General features: G+C 40.1%; 1 protein-coding gene across 4 annotated transcripts in view; it reads left to right on the top strand.

The window, feature by feature from the left end:
* Positions 1–11,909, top strand: part of SPIRE1 (spire type actin nucleation factor 1) — a 127,476-nt gene extending 115,567 nt beyond the window's left edge. For 2 of the 4 annotated variants that reach the window (XM_055799399.1, XM_055799398.1), the window contains 8 exons: positions 734–824; positions 1,714–1,856; positions 4,521–4,694; positions 8,049–8,186; positions 9,720–9,790; positions 10,522–10,549; positions 10,636–10,772; positions 11,648–11,909. In XM_055799399.1, the coding sequence (XP_055655374.1) occupies positions 734–824; positions 1,714–1,856; positions 4,521–4,694; positions 8,049–8,186; positions 9,720–9,790; positions 10,522–10,549; positions 10,636–10,772; positions 11,648–11,900 (1,035 nt within the window). In that variant the 3' untranslated portion in view covers positions 11,901–11,909. The remainder of the gene's footprint in view (positions 1–733; positions 825–1,713; positions 1,857–4,520; positions 4,695–8,048; positions 8,187–9,719; positions 9,791–10,521; positions 10,550–10,635; positions 10,773–11,647) is intronic. The other 2 variants (XM_055799401.1, XM_055799400.1) reach the window with 1 other exon arrangement.
* The last annotated feature ends 2,361 nt before the right edge of the window (positions 11,910–14,270 follow it).

Here is a 14,270-nt window from a genome sequence, read left to right as displayed (position 1 = left end):
TCCTGTGATGACATGCATCTTGCTGGTATCTGGTGGCTGAAGACAGAGGTTTTAGGTGAAAGCAAAGGATTTAATAATTGGGATGGCATAATGCTTTAGATAGCTGAAAGGTATTAGTCAAAGCCTGTTTCACTTTCATTCTTCTTGCAGGAATTGCTCTTGGCTGTTCTGATGAAACATGCTTATATAATGAATGAGATTTCTTTTAAATACAGAAGAAAGGAGAAAGGCACCATGGTTAGGGATTAGAGAACAGGACAGTGAAGATCAGATTAATTTCTCTTTACTTTGATCATGTGTATGAGTGGCTGTCATTCCTTTGAAGACCAGAGGAATCCAAGTGTTGATTCCTTGCTAGCGTGAGATGTACAGTTGAGTTAACATATCTCCTGTAGCTGCAAATCCTTAAAAGTCCTTTAATACAATGAGGAAGATCAACAAGTTGCAGTGGATTCATGCACCTCTCTTCTGATCTTGTTCTTTCACGCAGTAGTTAAATAGAGTGAATTCCAACCATGTACCATTTATTCCAATTTCTAAAAAAATGAGCATTGAAAATTCTATTTACTCAGTCCTGTGTAGAGTCAATGTTTTTCTCAGGACTTCTCCTAGGGCTTTCAGTGATTGAATGATGCAAAATACCTTTGATATTTGTTGTTTCTGCGTACTAAGAAGGAGTAAGAGAAGAAAAAACAATCCTTGAGGAATTCTGTCTTTTCCTCTTGCCACACAGGAGGAATCAGTACACAAATCAGCAAGTAGCAGCAGCATCTCCCCCTCACAAGTGGAAGACCCCTTTCAAGAAGGCACCAGCAGCAGAAAGAGTGAGTTTTGATGAGAGAGCCCAGTGGGTACTTTTACACACTTCTGTTGTCTTCTGGTCTATGAACTTTGTCTGAAACTTCTCTAGAAAGCTTAAGCTGGGTGTTGTTAATGGAATAAATCGCTGAAGTTGAACACTAGAACCTGCTGAATAGGTCAAATGTGATTAATTATTGGAAGGCGTTAGCCTCCACTGTATGTGGATATATTTGTGAAACAGAAGATTTCAATACTTGAAGCTGATGTGGAACTGTAGAGTGTCACAAGTGAATGGGGGGGTGGTTTAGTTATGCTCATCTCATAAAATAATTTGTTGCTGCAGAAACACATTTTGGCCTAAGACCAATTTAAGTGTTTTTTTGCATCTCTGTCACCGTGGCAGTGAATGTACTTGTTTGAAAGATGTGTAGCAATCACTGGTATTTTTCAGAAGTACTTCCTGGGAAGAGGCGAGGATCTCTTATTTTTCTGGCACAGTTTTGTTTTTTTTTTACAGACTTTACTGTGTAGCAATAATTTTCATTTGTTTCAAGGTGTTTCAGTTTCACTGGAAAGGTTTTGTAATGAAATTGTTATCTGTGCATGTATTTTCTATGCACGATGGTAAAATAAATAGAATAAGCAGTACCCTGAAACACTGAATTTATATACAATGGTAACGGTCTAGTAGCAACCCTATATTTGCTAGTTTTATGAGTATTCCTGTTTTCTCAGTTTGGAAGATGTGATGAATGTGATATGTATCTGGAAGGTGCTCTGAGTATGGATGTGTAACTTCAGCCACCCATAGTGGGAATTCTACCAAGTCAGTGGCTGGTTTAAGTACTGAGCAATGTTGTCCAACAGTCTGTCTTACAAGAACTAACTTTTTTACACTGGTTGAATCTTTAGTGCCTCCAAAGTTCTTGCCCATATCATCTACACCACAGCCCGAGAGACGGCAGCCACCTCAGAGACGACACTCCATTGAAAAGGAAACACCAACCAATGTGAGACAATTCCTACCACCTTCAAAACACAGCTCCAGATCACTTGTAAGTGGAGTGGGTGGTAGGAGAGACAAAAAGAAGCATGCTAAGAGTATAATGAAAATTAAAACTTGGCTTCAGTGTGATTAGAACTTGACTCAAAGAAAACTCCTCAGTTCAGAAACAGCTCTTGGCTACTAAAGACATTTTGAAATCAAGATTTGAACTTTGTCTCTCTAGGATATTTATTCAAAATCCCAGGTACAGGTGCCTCAGAAAACATTTGCACTTTGATTAGGACTCTGGGTAAAGCCACGTGTCTTGATTTTATTTCAGAATGTTACCAAAACAGATGAACTTCACCTTACTGATTTTTCCATTTGAATAGAGACAATTCCAAAGCAATGGATCTATTTTGGGATTTGGGGGATTTTTTTAGTTGTTGGAAGTATTTTAGTTAATGGCTGAATGAATGGAGTGTTTTCTTCCCACCTTAAGAACTTTTGTAGTAATGTTGATACATATGAAAGCTCTTTCAGTAATCCAAATCAAGGTTTGTATGTGTTACTTGGATGAAGTTACTGAGGCAAAAACCTGTATTACTGCTTGAAAAGAAAGTACAGTACATTTGATCAATTAGCTTTAATTGAGAGCTGTTTTCCAACAGAGTACAAACAGCAAAGGGTATGAAATCCTGGTTCATTTATGCTGACATACTGATTAGTGGTTTGTAACTTCATGCAGGATGTGTTCCTAGTCTCTTTTCCTACCAGCAGGGTTTTGAAGTATGCCCCATGAAGTGCTGGTGGACAGAGAAATCAATAAACACATCCTAGTTTTGAAAGAAAGGGAATATTCACTTGCCCAATCCTGTAGTGCGGTGGTATTAATGGGCTTTGAAGCGTGTTTTTGATGGCCCAGGAGATGGTGGCTGGGTTCCAAACCTATTAGATGATAAAGTTGAACAGTAACAAGAAAATAATCTCCAAATATTCCAAGCTTCTTCCTCTTCTTTTCAGAGGGTCTGCTGGATTTTGTTTATTACATCCTTCCAAATAGAAAGTAGTTTCTCACTCCAGGCGAAGGTCGGGTAGTAGCGTCTTGATAAATGCACAACACAGGTAGACTTCTTCTGCCAAAGTGGACCTGGAGCACAACATGTTGCAGCAGAACCAAGCCGGAGGGTTACTTCAGCATGCATTTGAAGACACTGTCCTATAAAATGGATTGCCCTGTTGTTGCCTGCTGCGCTCACTATATGTGGAAGCACAAGCTTTATTTTCTGATAGGCCCCGAGTCATTCACAGACATATTGTTTAAAGGGAGGAGGGGAGAAAGCATTATACTGAGACATTTGCTCCATCACTTTTTTAGTGTATCTAAATATGTTACATCATAACATTGATCTCATACATATTTGAGGGGATGATGCAACTTAAACATCTCATGTATGAGGCTGTTACTTTAAATAGGTTAACCAGTTTCTTAATAGGACCTTTTTGACCGCATACCTATTTTCGGTCTGTCAGTCTGTTCACTGACATACGACTAGAAAAACACAGAAATGGAAAATAAAACCATTTCAGAAAAACGAATGCAATTACTCCACTCCCCCTTAAAAATACTAAAGGAAAAAGGAGTCGAAGCTGTTAGATTAGTCAGGCTGATGTGGTGACACATGGGAAGGGTTTTACTAGTTTCTATTGTGCTTGAGGTTTTCTTGGTTTTGTTTTTTTTAATCTTTAGAGAGCTGTCACCTAGCTTGGTTTTGGCTGTGGAGTGAGAAAGAAGGAAAATCGGTAGTGAAATGATGTTCCCTTAATAAGAACCTCTTTAATTTGGTGCCTGGAGACCTAAGTCTTTAACTTGGCAATAGTGCCCTCTAGGGTGTGACAGGCAACTCCCACAATACTTTCGATTTTAGTTTGGTAGATGATTTCTGACGTGTGGGCACTGGCCCAGTTCCACACTGGAGCTTACTGCAAGCCTTTCCCCGTGCCCGGCGGGATGCCAGCTCCTTTCAGTAGCTGCGCCAGATGCTGCCTATGTAACGTTGCTGTTCCCGAAGTGAACGCTTCTCAGTTAAGTGCAGAATATTACTTACTTCTTATTTGACTTCACACTTCTTCATCCCTTCCTCCAGGATTGATGGAGTTTCATTTCTTATCACCTGCTCCCGTGACTGCAGTTTCTCTCCAAGGCGAAAGAGGCCTTGTCAATAAATAGCCCTCAATGCCAGTGAAAACAGGCAGGACTTTGCTACAGTCTCTTAGCAGGATTAGCAAAAAACTGGTCTGTCTTGCATACTAACGACGGTTTTGTGAACTGGCATCTCATCAGACAGAGGGATTTAGACCTGAGTAGGTGGGGAGGGGAAATGAACTTGGAAGAATGCCAAACACAGTCCTTTTGATACGCCACCCTACCAGTGCTACATGGAAGGGCAGGGCAGCTCAGTGGTTTTGGGTTGGGGGTCAGCCTTGCTGGTGTGCTTGCTGTAGTGAGCTGAGTTGGTTCTTTATCAGTGAGATGAAGCCAGTGTCCTGAGATGTACATATGGATGCCTTTGTAGTCTGATTTCTTTTTCAATTATTATTACTATTATTACCATTATTATTATTATTACCATTATTATTATTATTATCATTTTTTTTCTTGACCCAGAGGACCAAAGCTAATGGTTTCATTTATACACAGCATTTGCTTCTCTGCTTCCTATCTATTGTTCAGGTTCCTAGGATAACCAGTTTATTTCCAAGGATGACTTTCAGACCACTTTTTTCAACTATGCAAACAGCTTCTCTGCTCAGCTCTCATCCCATTGAAGCAGCCATGTGTGGGGTGGCAGGGGCTGTGTACTATCTCTGTGAGAGAGCTTTTGCGAGCAGGTGGAAACCCACAAAGGTTTGCCTCTTTTTGCTGGCTTTGGAAATCACCTTCACCAGCATGTTCCCTCCTAGGGGAGCACTTCCTAAGCTGTGGCAAGAATTAAAGCTTAGACTGGGACATTGCACCTGATTGACATTGATTTCAATGTGTGTAGGGTATTTGTGTGTCTTCAATCACCTCACGGGGAAAAGAAATCAGTTCTGAAAGGACAGCAAACTAAAAATGCAACATCACAAGATTTTCAATGGGACAGACCTTAAATGTTACAGCACATGAAGATCCTGCAGCAAAAATCCAGCAAAACTATTGTAATCCTTGGACTATGTTGAAAAGAATAAGGTTTTATGTTTCTACCAAGTTACACTATGTAGAACGGAAGGGCATTTGCAATCTGTTTTACTTGAAAACCTATGTGTTGTTTCAGTCCTCAGCACGCTTACATATCAGAACTTGCAGAATAGCTAATAGCTAGTACCAGGGAAGACAAATCCACCGAAAACAAAAACTAATTCATTTACCCCTATGTAGAATTGAATATGAATAATTGATTTTTTTCCTGCTTTTTCTTGTCCCAAACGTTGAGTGAAAGCGTAAAACTTGTTGCAAGAGAGTTGATAGTTGAGATATCCAGCTGACTACTTAGAAATTATTAGTCTGCAAAATCAACAAGACTTTAGATTGCTTGACTAATTGTGAATTGCAGAATTTAGAGGCCATTCCAGCACTTGTTCATATTGCAATGTACTAGTGCAGCTCATTTGAACGCCTAGTGACATCCTTTAATGAGAAGTTTTACAAGGAATATATTAGTGTAAAAATGTGTTAGTCATAAGGACCTATTAGGTGTGCGTATGCTGCGAATGACCTACAAAGCACTTTATTTCACATTATGGATATGTAATTCTTACTATATGCTCTTCCTGCGTAAAAAAATTGCATGTATACACCTTAAGCTATTACGGTGTATACAAAATGATTGCACAAAGTGTTAAGCCAATTCTTATGAGGATCATGGAAACTTTTAAGTTCAAAATAGTATTTTTAAGTAAGATTTTTTTCCCTTTAAAAGTAAGAATACTGACTTGTCTTTAATATTAAAATAGTATTGAGTACAATTCCAGAGAATCAAGACTGTTCAAACCACATTTTGTCTTTAGTATGTTCTGTTGTATGTGAGTGTTGCAGAGCTGAAGTTCTCTCACTTGGAGCTGCCTAATTTGGGTGCAGATTATCGTTGGAAGTTTGAGCAATAATTCCAAAGCATCATTGTTTAATGAAGTTTAGCCAGTGCTTAGCATAATTTTAATTAATTTCAATGCCTTAGAGGTGGTGTAGAAACAAAAGATTTTCTTGCGTACTTATTTCTACTCCGAAAAGGAAGGAGGGGGGGAAATCAAGCTGTTTTCTGAAATCAGCATAATATTTATCTTTCATTTAATGTTGCATTAACATTTTGTTGTCCTTGTGTAACCTCTGGAATTAAAACATTAGCATTTAAACATGTGAACATTTTCTATGTTTCCCCTGTGCCTGCTAGCTATTTCTGTTTGCTGTAGTGATAATAATTTTCGATTGGTACAACAACAGGCCCACACTATTTCCCTAGTACCTGCTCTACACCTATAGCAGATCCGCAGACATTCTTCAAAGGAGCAGTATTCCCTGAAGTCATCGTTCTGTAAATTAAAGGAACGGGCATTCATGAGGGGGAAGGAAGAGCTTCAAGTAAGAAACGTATTTCTGAAGGACTTAAAGCTCTGATTGAGTACAAGCGTTCAGTCAGCCTCATTCACCTCAGACAGTTTCTCTCAGCCTCCCACGATGCAGAATCGAGGGGGTTTGCTGGCATTGTGTGCATCACACTTTCCCCCCCGCTTCCTCTCCCAGCTCACCCCGGCCTTCAGCCATGCCTTCTCCATAGCGAGGCAGTTGCTATGGGAAGAACCCAGAATGAAATGCTGATTGCTGCTAGTTAGCTGTAAAGTTGCTCATAAGGAACAGAAGTTATTTTGTCTTGGCTGTGCAGTTTTACACGTCAGAGCAAATTGCAGTCGCTTTTGATGTAGCTTGTTCTTTCCAGAAAGCTAGTGATTCTATACCCCAAAGATTTAGCTGGCAAATCTAACAAAGTTAACTCAATTCTAGTCTTTTGTGGGGTACCTTAAACAGAGTGAAGTTTCTTTGTGTTCCCTTTCTAGATAGGTAAGACAACAGTTTTTAAAAATGTGGTGGTTCCTAAATGCTAATGTTTGCCAGGTCTGCAACATAGAAGGATTTTCTTTTTAATCTAACGGAAAGACCGAACAGACCTCTGAGTTCATAGAAATGGAGCATTTCACTACTAATCCAATTCATCACTTCAATTTGTAAACGAGATCTCCAAACTGTCAGCCACGTCTTTGTATTTGCAGGAGAAATTTCCTTCACTTATTCAGAGAGCATTACATGTCATTGTCGTTACTGCACAGTAGCCCCTCTGGGCTGACTGAAAAGGTTCACTAAGCATAAAGCGATGGGAGTTCCCACAGAGGTTTCTGTCTTTCTGTTGGAAATGTATAATCAAGTACAGGGCTGGATTACAAATTGGGTTGGTGCTTTTTATTCTCTGGTACCCAATTCAGAAGTTCTCTACTCAATATTCTCCTAAATGCTGTAATACAGAGCAAGTGAAAAATTTTGTAAGTGGAAGGTTGTGTTGTTAGTCTCTATTTGAGCCTCTGCCATTAATAATGCAACATTGGGTAACCAGTTTGCCTGGTTTGTATTTGAAGTTTATTCTATAAAGCTTAAATTGCTGCTGTTACTTTCCTGGGGCAGAAAGGAGAACTTTTCTGCCTGAACTGATGTAACCTCTTGTAGTCTTGGTGGGATTCTGATCATGTAAGCACCAAGATGTGGTACCACTGAATAAAAATTTTTGCTAGAATGGGCTGCTAACAACTTTCCTTGGCCACTCTGGGCATCACAAAGTCTCAGAGAAACTGCATGTCTTCAAACAGTATACTTAAAAGTAATGCCATCTGCCAAATTACCTTTCCCTTTCAAATTATAAGCCTGATGGTCAATCCATTTGAAACAAATGTTCATAACAAAAGACAAATGGAGAGAAGGGTCAAGTGGTTTGAGGAGGGAGGATGAAGAAAACTGTCTTTGTTGTGAAGGCTGAACATCAGACAATTTAGATCACATTAACGCAGTCTCCTGACAGTTTGGAACTCATGTGATGCCCACGAATGAGCCAGTGCTATTCCAGTTTGAAGGGAGAAACCCTCCGTTTCTGGAGTTACTAACCAGGTGGCTGGTTGTCTAGGTTGAAATCTGGAAGAAGCCATTTGGCTTGGAAATAAAATGGGTTTTTTTGGCTTCCAGGAGGAGTTCTGTTACCCGGTGGAATGTCTGGCTCTGACGGTGGAAGAGGTCATGCACATCCGTCAGGTGCTGGTGAAGGCAGAGCTGGAAAAGTACCAGCAATATAAAGACGTCTACACTGCTCTCAAGAAAGGAAAGGTAGGACTGAGTCTGTGGAGGCTCCGAAGCTTACTGACAGGGTCCAGTCACACCAGCCTCCCATTTACACACTTGTTTCTTACCCTGTATTGGAGAGAAAGAGGAGATACCCGCCAAACATCCCCCTAAATGTGTAATGCGTGGGTCAGCTTCCTTGGATTATGTGCAGAAACATCAAAACTTTTCATGGGAATACCTTATTTGTTCAGATTGTCTATAAAAATGCAGTAGTGTTTGCAATTACCAGAGCATATCTGTAAGTTTTGAACTCCGTTGACGGAAGCGATTTCTGTCCCCATGCCTTCTGCAGCATTGCTTAGCAGTTCTATTCCAGAAAATAGAATTACAGATAAGTGTACGAGCTACAAGTTTTTCATATGAATCCTTACTATCAAGCAAAGAGGGAATGAAAGCCTTCAGAGAAGTCAGACAACATGTGACCCCAGAAGGAGGTTTAATATTAGACAATCCATTAACTAACGCATTTTTTTCTGTAAACTGCAGATTGGGAATTGGAATTTACCAGTAGAAGCAGTGTCATATTCTCCCACTTTTGACTTGTGTTTCTTGAACACCTCCAGCAAGTGTATTTTGACTTCACGGTGTATTTTACCTACAGGCCTACCTGTGTCTAGTATGCAGATTTAATATAAACATTTAATACACTGATAGGCGGAGGAATGAGAATCTTAAAATGTCATTCATTAGATTCGTCTCTTGGCTATTGTCTTGATATATAAAGCTTAGTAATGAGTTTTTATCAAATCTCAAAGTAAGTTGATGCTTTAATTAATTTACCCTGCTATTATAATCGTTCACTTTTATTTCTAACCAAATTTATGTAGCCTCACGTGAGTCTCTGGATCTCAGCATGTCATCTTTTGTTTCACTGCAAAACTTTTCATTGTTCAATGCCTTTCCTTCCTAGAAATATTCTTAAGCTGTGATCCCTATCTCCTTTGAATAAACTGAATACGCGGGATTTCTTATCTGGCTATAAAGCAGGTTTTCCTCAAGTAAGATTGCTATAATAGCTCTTTCCTGCACCTCCTCGAGTTTTCAAGAATGTAAGATTGGAAGAAAATAATCAAATGTTATCACAGGCAAAATCTTTTGTGTCCCAGACCTGGCCCAGGTGGTTAGGAACCATTTCCAGTCTGAATGTATTCATGGCTGAATTTGTGCCCATTTGTTCTTATGTTCTTCAGGTGTAACTGTTACCCTTCCTTACTGCTATTACTCTTATTTTCCTGTTTCTTTTTTGTGTAGCAATGATATAAACATCAGTGAAGGAGAAGTAAAAGAAGTTAATAAATAACTGACAATTATTTAATTTAGGTAAAAAAATAAAGGAGTGTTTATAAATATATGAATATACAGTTCTGGACCATTATTTTTAATGTCATTGTAGAAGTATGGACCCCAGGACTGGATGTAGTACTGCAGCTGTGCTCTCGCTGATAGCAGTTTGATAGATGAAGTCATTACTGTGTGGGACTTTGCCTAACATTGTGGACTCCTTTGTTCTTGTAGCTCTGCTTTTGCTGTCGAACAAGAAGGTTCTCTTTCTTTACCTGGTCTTACACTTGTCAGTTCTGTAAGAGGTAAATACTTAGTATCTGTTAATAAAGGGGTACCGTTTCAGAGGGGAAAATACTGATTTATACGTTAGAAACTCTCAGGTGTTTCCACTGCATACTGTTGATTGTTTCTATTTCTGTAACAGTTGATATTAAAAAAAATTATGCAAAACCAGTTCCTTCCTAAGTGACAGAATTGATTCCTTGGGCAGAAACTCTTGGCTTTAAGGTGAGAGGAATACTCATATGTTCTTTTGTGCTCATGGGAGAGTGAGGTGGAATTTACTCAGACTCCCCAGTCAACAGTTCCATAATCTCTGCTGTTGGGGAAAACATTTCAAGGCAGTTTACCTTTTGGATTATGTTTGGAGTACTGACGGGGGGAGAAGGGAAAAGGAATCTTTTGCAGGCAAAATGAAAAATTTTAAGTTGAACAGTGAGACAGTAGGTCTGGAGATCTGTGGAATCACAGTTACTGTCTCACCAAAGGAGGTTTCTTTAGAGGAAAAACAGCTTTCTCCACCCCCCACACCCCCCCTCCTTTTTAATTTAGCTGTAGTTCTTGTTTAGCATTTCTCCTTGCTTTTAGCTTCATGCAGTGATTAAAGTTATTACGTTGAAGAAACTTGAAATATAAAAGTGTTTGTTTAAGGGGAGGATGGGGAGGATTCTCACTCCTGAAAACGTTTATCCCTTATTCTTGATTTAAATATTTTTCCTAATGAAATAATTTATGCCCTTGCTTTCTTACACAGGCCTGTATGCTCACAGTGTTGCAAAAAAGTAAGTAAGTAAACTTATGGTTAGATCAGCTAAAAAGCTGTAATGTTTGTCATGATACTTCATGTTCCTTCTGGTACTCTCAACAGATGCGGTTGCCATCAAAGCCATATTCTACTCTCCCCATCTTCTCACTGGGACCTTCAACCTTGCAAAGAGGAGAGAGCTTTATGAGGCCAGAGAAACCCTCTACCAGTCACCACCATTCATTGCGAAGCATGTCCAGGTGAGAAACACCCCTAGCTCACATGTGTCTATTTCAAATGCTTCCGAAGTGTTTCATATTGAGTTACCAATCATTAAGAAGATGCTGTCTACCTGTTTTGTAGTTGTCAATGTGTCTAATGCTTGTAGTAACTTTTCTGAGGCCTGAAAATCCATGTCTCTCCCACTTACTGCTTTGATTTACCAAAATAGAAATACCAACAGTGTGTCTCAAACCTTTTTCACATTACAGGTGAAAAATAATATGAGTCAGCAATGGGATAACTGTATTTCCATAGGACCTCTACAAAAATTTCCTTAGCTTGTCTTTTTCTGGTATGAATAGACTTTCCAGAGATAAATCTTGCAGGCTAGAATCACTCACTGAATGGGAATTCAATGACTTCTTGCAGAGATAGATCTTTTTTTTCCCCTAATTTTTCTAATTCTAATTTTCAATATTTTTTTCACTTTGGTATTGTCAAGTTACCTACTGATTCTATATCTTACACATAGATGGTTGTCAAAGCTAATGAAGAAATTAAATATAAAAAAAATGCTCCTTTTTGAGGGGATCTACTGTATAAACCCTCTGCATAAATAACTAGTGCTATGTTGCTGTGTCAATGAGCCAAACGCATTATTTATTTATAGTTATTAGTAAGGTTGGTTTTGCCAAGGTAAGTGTTACACATGCCCTCAGTTGGTGACCCTGCAATCTTGTCGAACCAGGCAGACGCTGTCCTCTCTGGTGTTAGGTCTCCCTAACATTTCTGGGGAAGGAGAAAGGAAGATTTAAATCAAGACCGTTCTGATGTGCTGCCTCCTGAAGGCGTCCCTTGATGCCCACTGCCATGCTGCTAAATAAGTGACAGGTCCTGCTCTTTTGGCTTTCAGGTTGACCTCAAGGTCCAAATCTGTGGATAAGTCACATGAAGAGTTTCCCAAAGAATTAATGGAGGACTGGAGCACGATGGAGGTGTGTGTGGACTGCAAGAAGTTTATTTCAGAAATCATCAATTCAAGCCGGCGCAGTCTGTCTCTGGCCAACAAGCGAGCCAGGTTAAAAAGGAAAACGCAGTCCTTCTACATGTCGTCACCGGGAACCTCTGAATACTGCCCCTCTGAAAGGACTATCAACGAGATCTGAGCCTTGTGCCTTTTTCTTTGCTTTTGTCTACATGAGGTCATCGTCCATGAGCAAGGTCACGGAAACTGGATTATCATTACGTTGCTTCATTTCACTTGACTGGCTTGAATTTGCATTAGATCACAGGATTTCCTACTCCAGTGGTTCCCAGAGACACAGAACGCTATGTTTAGTTCTGTGCAGAATGATATGCAACAGGTCAGCTGCTCGCACTGGAAGAAAATCAATAGTTTGAAATTGTTGCCTCTTTTGTGTGTGTGCATTGAAACTAGAAAGCCTTTTTCTTGCTTTCGATCTTTTTTTAACCATACTTTGAATCATTTTTCAGGAGATGAGCTGAAAACATATGTTTAAAGGAGAACCAAATCTAACAAAGTGTCAGTGTCAGCACAGTAGCAAACAGTAAGTCATATTGGCATTACCACCCTAGTAATGCTCATGTCCTAGTTAAAACAGCAAAAGGTCATACTGCACACCGGACACCCAGTGTGAACGACTGTGGTCAGAACCGTCTTTCTTTGAACTGTTTCGGTTGCTCTGAGATCAGGGTTCGGCATGGGACTCCGCAGTGTCTGTGTCCTAGGGCAAAATACACGGCGAAGCTCTTCGCCCGTGTGTTTGGCCGTTCCCCTGAGCTGCTGTACTTTCGAAGCCTTAGTGTACTTCTAAGTGTCTCCTGAGCAGGTTTTAGTAGTTTACTTTCTATCTTGAATGTATCATGATGACTACTAGTAGCAGTGAATTTTAGTAGTAGACAGAGTTGTACAGTTTATGGGGAGGATGGGAAATAAGGGAGGCTTCTAATTTTAACTGAATACCTGTAAAGTTGTTCTTGTGGTTACTCAGAGAAAATGGTGGGTAAGGTGTACATTTGTATTATAATGGAGCACACAAATACTGCTATAGTTCTGTCTGACAGCATATCCACTGATAACCCCATTTTTTCTGGGGTTTATAACTTGGCTGTAAAAATTCGTGTTTCTGCTGAAATTTGGGACAGTGCTGTCTCAGATTGGGAGCAATCTCTCTTTTTTTTCTTTAATCTTTTTTCATTCTTTTTAACTTTTTAATTCACTCACGAAAGAGTGCTATACTAGTTGTTTAGAAGTTCCAACAATGTTAAAATGTTAACTGACATCTTATGCTTTTTTGCACTTTTTTTTATATTCAAAACACTTTTTTTTTTTTTTTTTTAATTCAGGCATAGCCAGAGTTTACTCCGTAATTTGGGGCCAGATCATTTTGGTATTTAAAACCAAGCTAACATAGCCAAGTTATTAATACTTGAAAATCAACTACTGTAACTTTTTCATAATTTTTTAATACCCTGAGGCATATTTAATATCTATATAGCAGTGTATTATAGAATGACATAGCAGAAAAGTTTCAGATCTATTTATTAACATTTCTATACTTCAGATTAATGAGAGATACCTCAGAACTGCTCCAAAGTAGCTGGCACTGGATTTCTGTAACATGATTTTAAAGATGTATGAATCAAAACAGATTCTCCTGTCCAAATCTGGTGGATTGAAAAGCCCAGCAGAAGGCGGGCTGCCCCACCAGCCCTGGCACGGCGCGCTGGAGGCCGGCGCAGAGGCTGTGGGGCAGCAGGGCTGGGTGGGTTCCCCCCACAGCGGGCTGCCTCCTGCTGCCCAGGGGAACACGGCTTCCCCTTCAAAGGGTCTTTGCATGTTACACTGCAGCCTTTGGAGCAGCCACTCATATCATCTCTTTTCAGTTGATTTGAAAAGCACATGCAAAAGTCTCCTTAAACCTTTGCAGGGACTCATCCATCCTTATTTTTCTTTAAACGCCCCCTTGGAAAATGAGGATTTTTGCATATGCAGGGCTTACTGAAAATAATGGTTTGATTTTTTTCTGAACCAATGCAAACAGGAAAGCAGAGCTCAAGGCTAACTCCCCCTCGTAGCTGCCCCATGTAAGGTCAGGTGTCAAGGCCCTCTCCTCAGGGTACCTCTGGAAGAGTGTCCTGCATATTAAAGCATCTGGAGTACTGGCATGAGCTAGGGATGTAGGGGGTGAGCAGCACAGACAGGCTGATTGGAAAGGTCTGCTGCTGCTGCTGGAAGGGTCGCCTGATCTCCGTCACATCAGCACTTTTTCTTGTTTCTGTGCCAAAACCAGGCCATGTGCTTGCTGCACAGTGCATCAGGAAAACCAGACCGATAGAAATGCAGGAAATCTCACTTTGCATCTCCCCTGTTGTTCTTACCATTTTCTCCTGGAAATGTCCCGGCCACGTTACAATCACCCTGTCTGTCCCCTGCTCGCAGCCCTCTTCCCTGGTATCCTCCAGCCACTGAGGTGCAGAGTATCGCACATTTATTTTCCCCTTTGAGAGGGATC

Source organism: Falco peregrinus, chromosome 3 (assembly GCF_023634155.1).
Source record: "Falco peregrinus isolate bFalPer1 chromosome 3, bFalPer1.pri, whole genome shotgun sequence".
Classification (NCBI taxonomy): domain Eukaryota; kingdom Metazoa; phylum Chordata; class Aves; order Falconiformes; family Falconidae; genus Falco; species Falco peregrinus.
The sequence above is the reverse complement of the archived record's forward strand: the minus strand, read 5'-3'. Positions and strand labels throughout refer to the sequence as shown.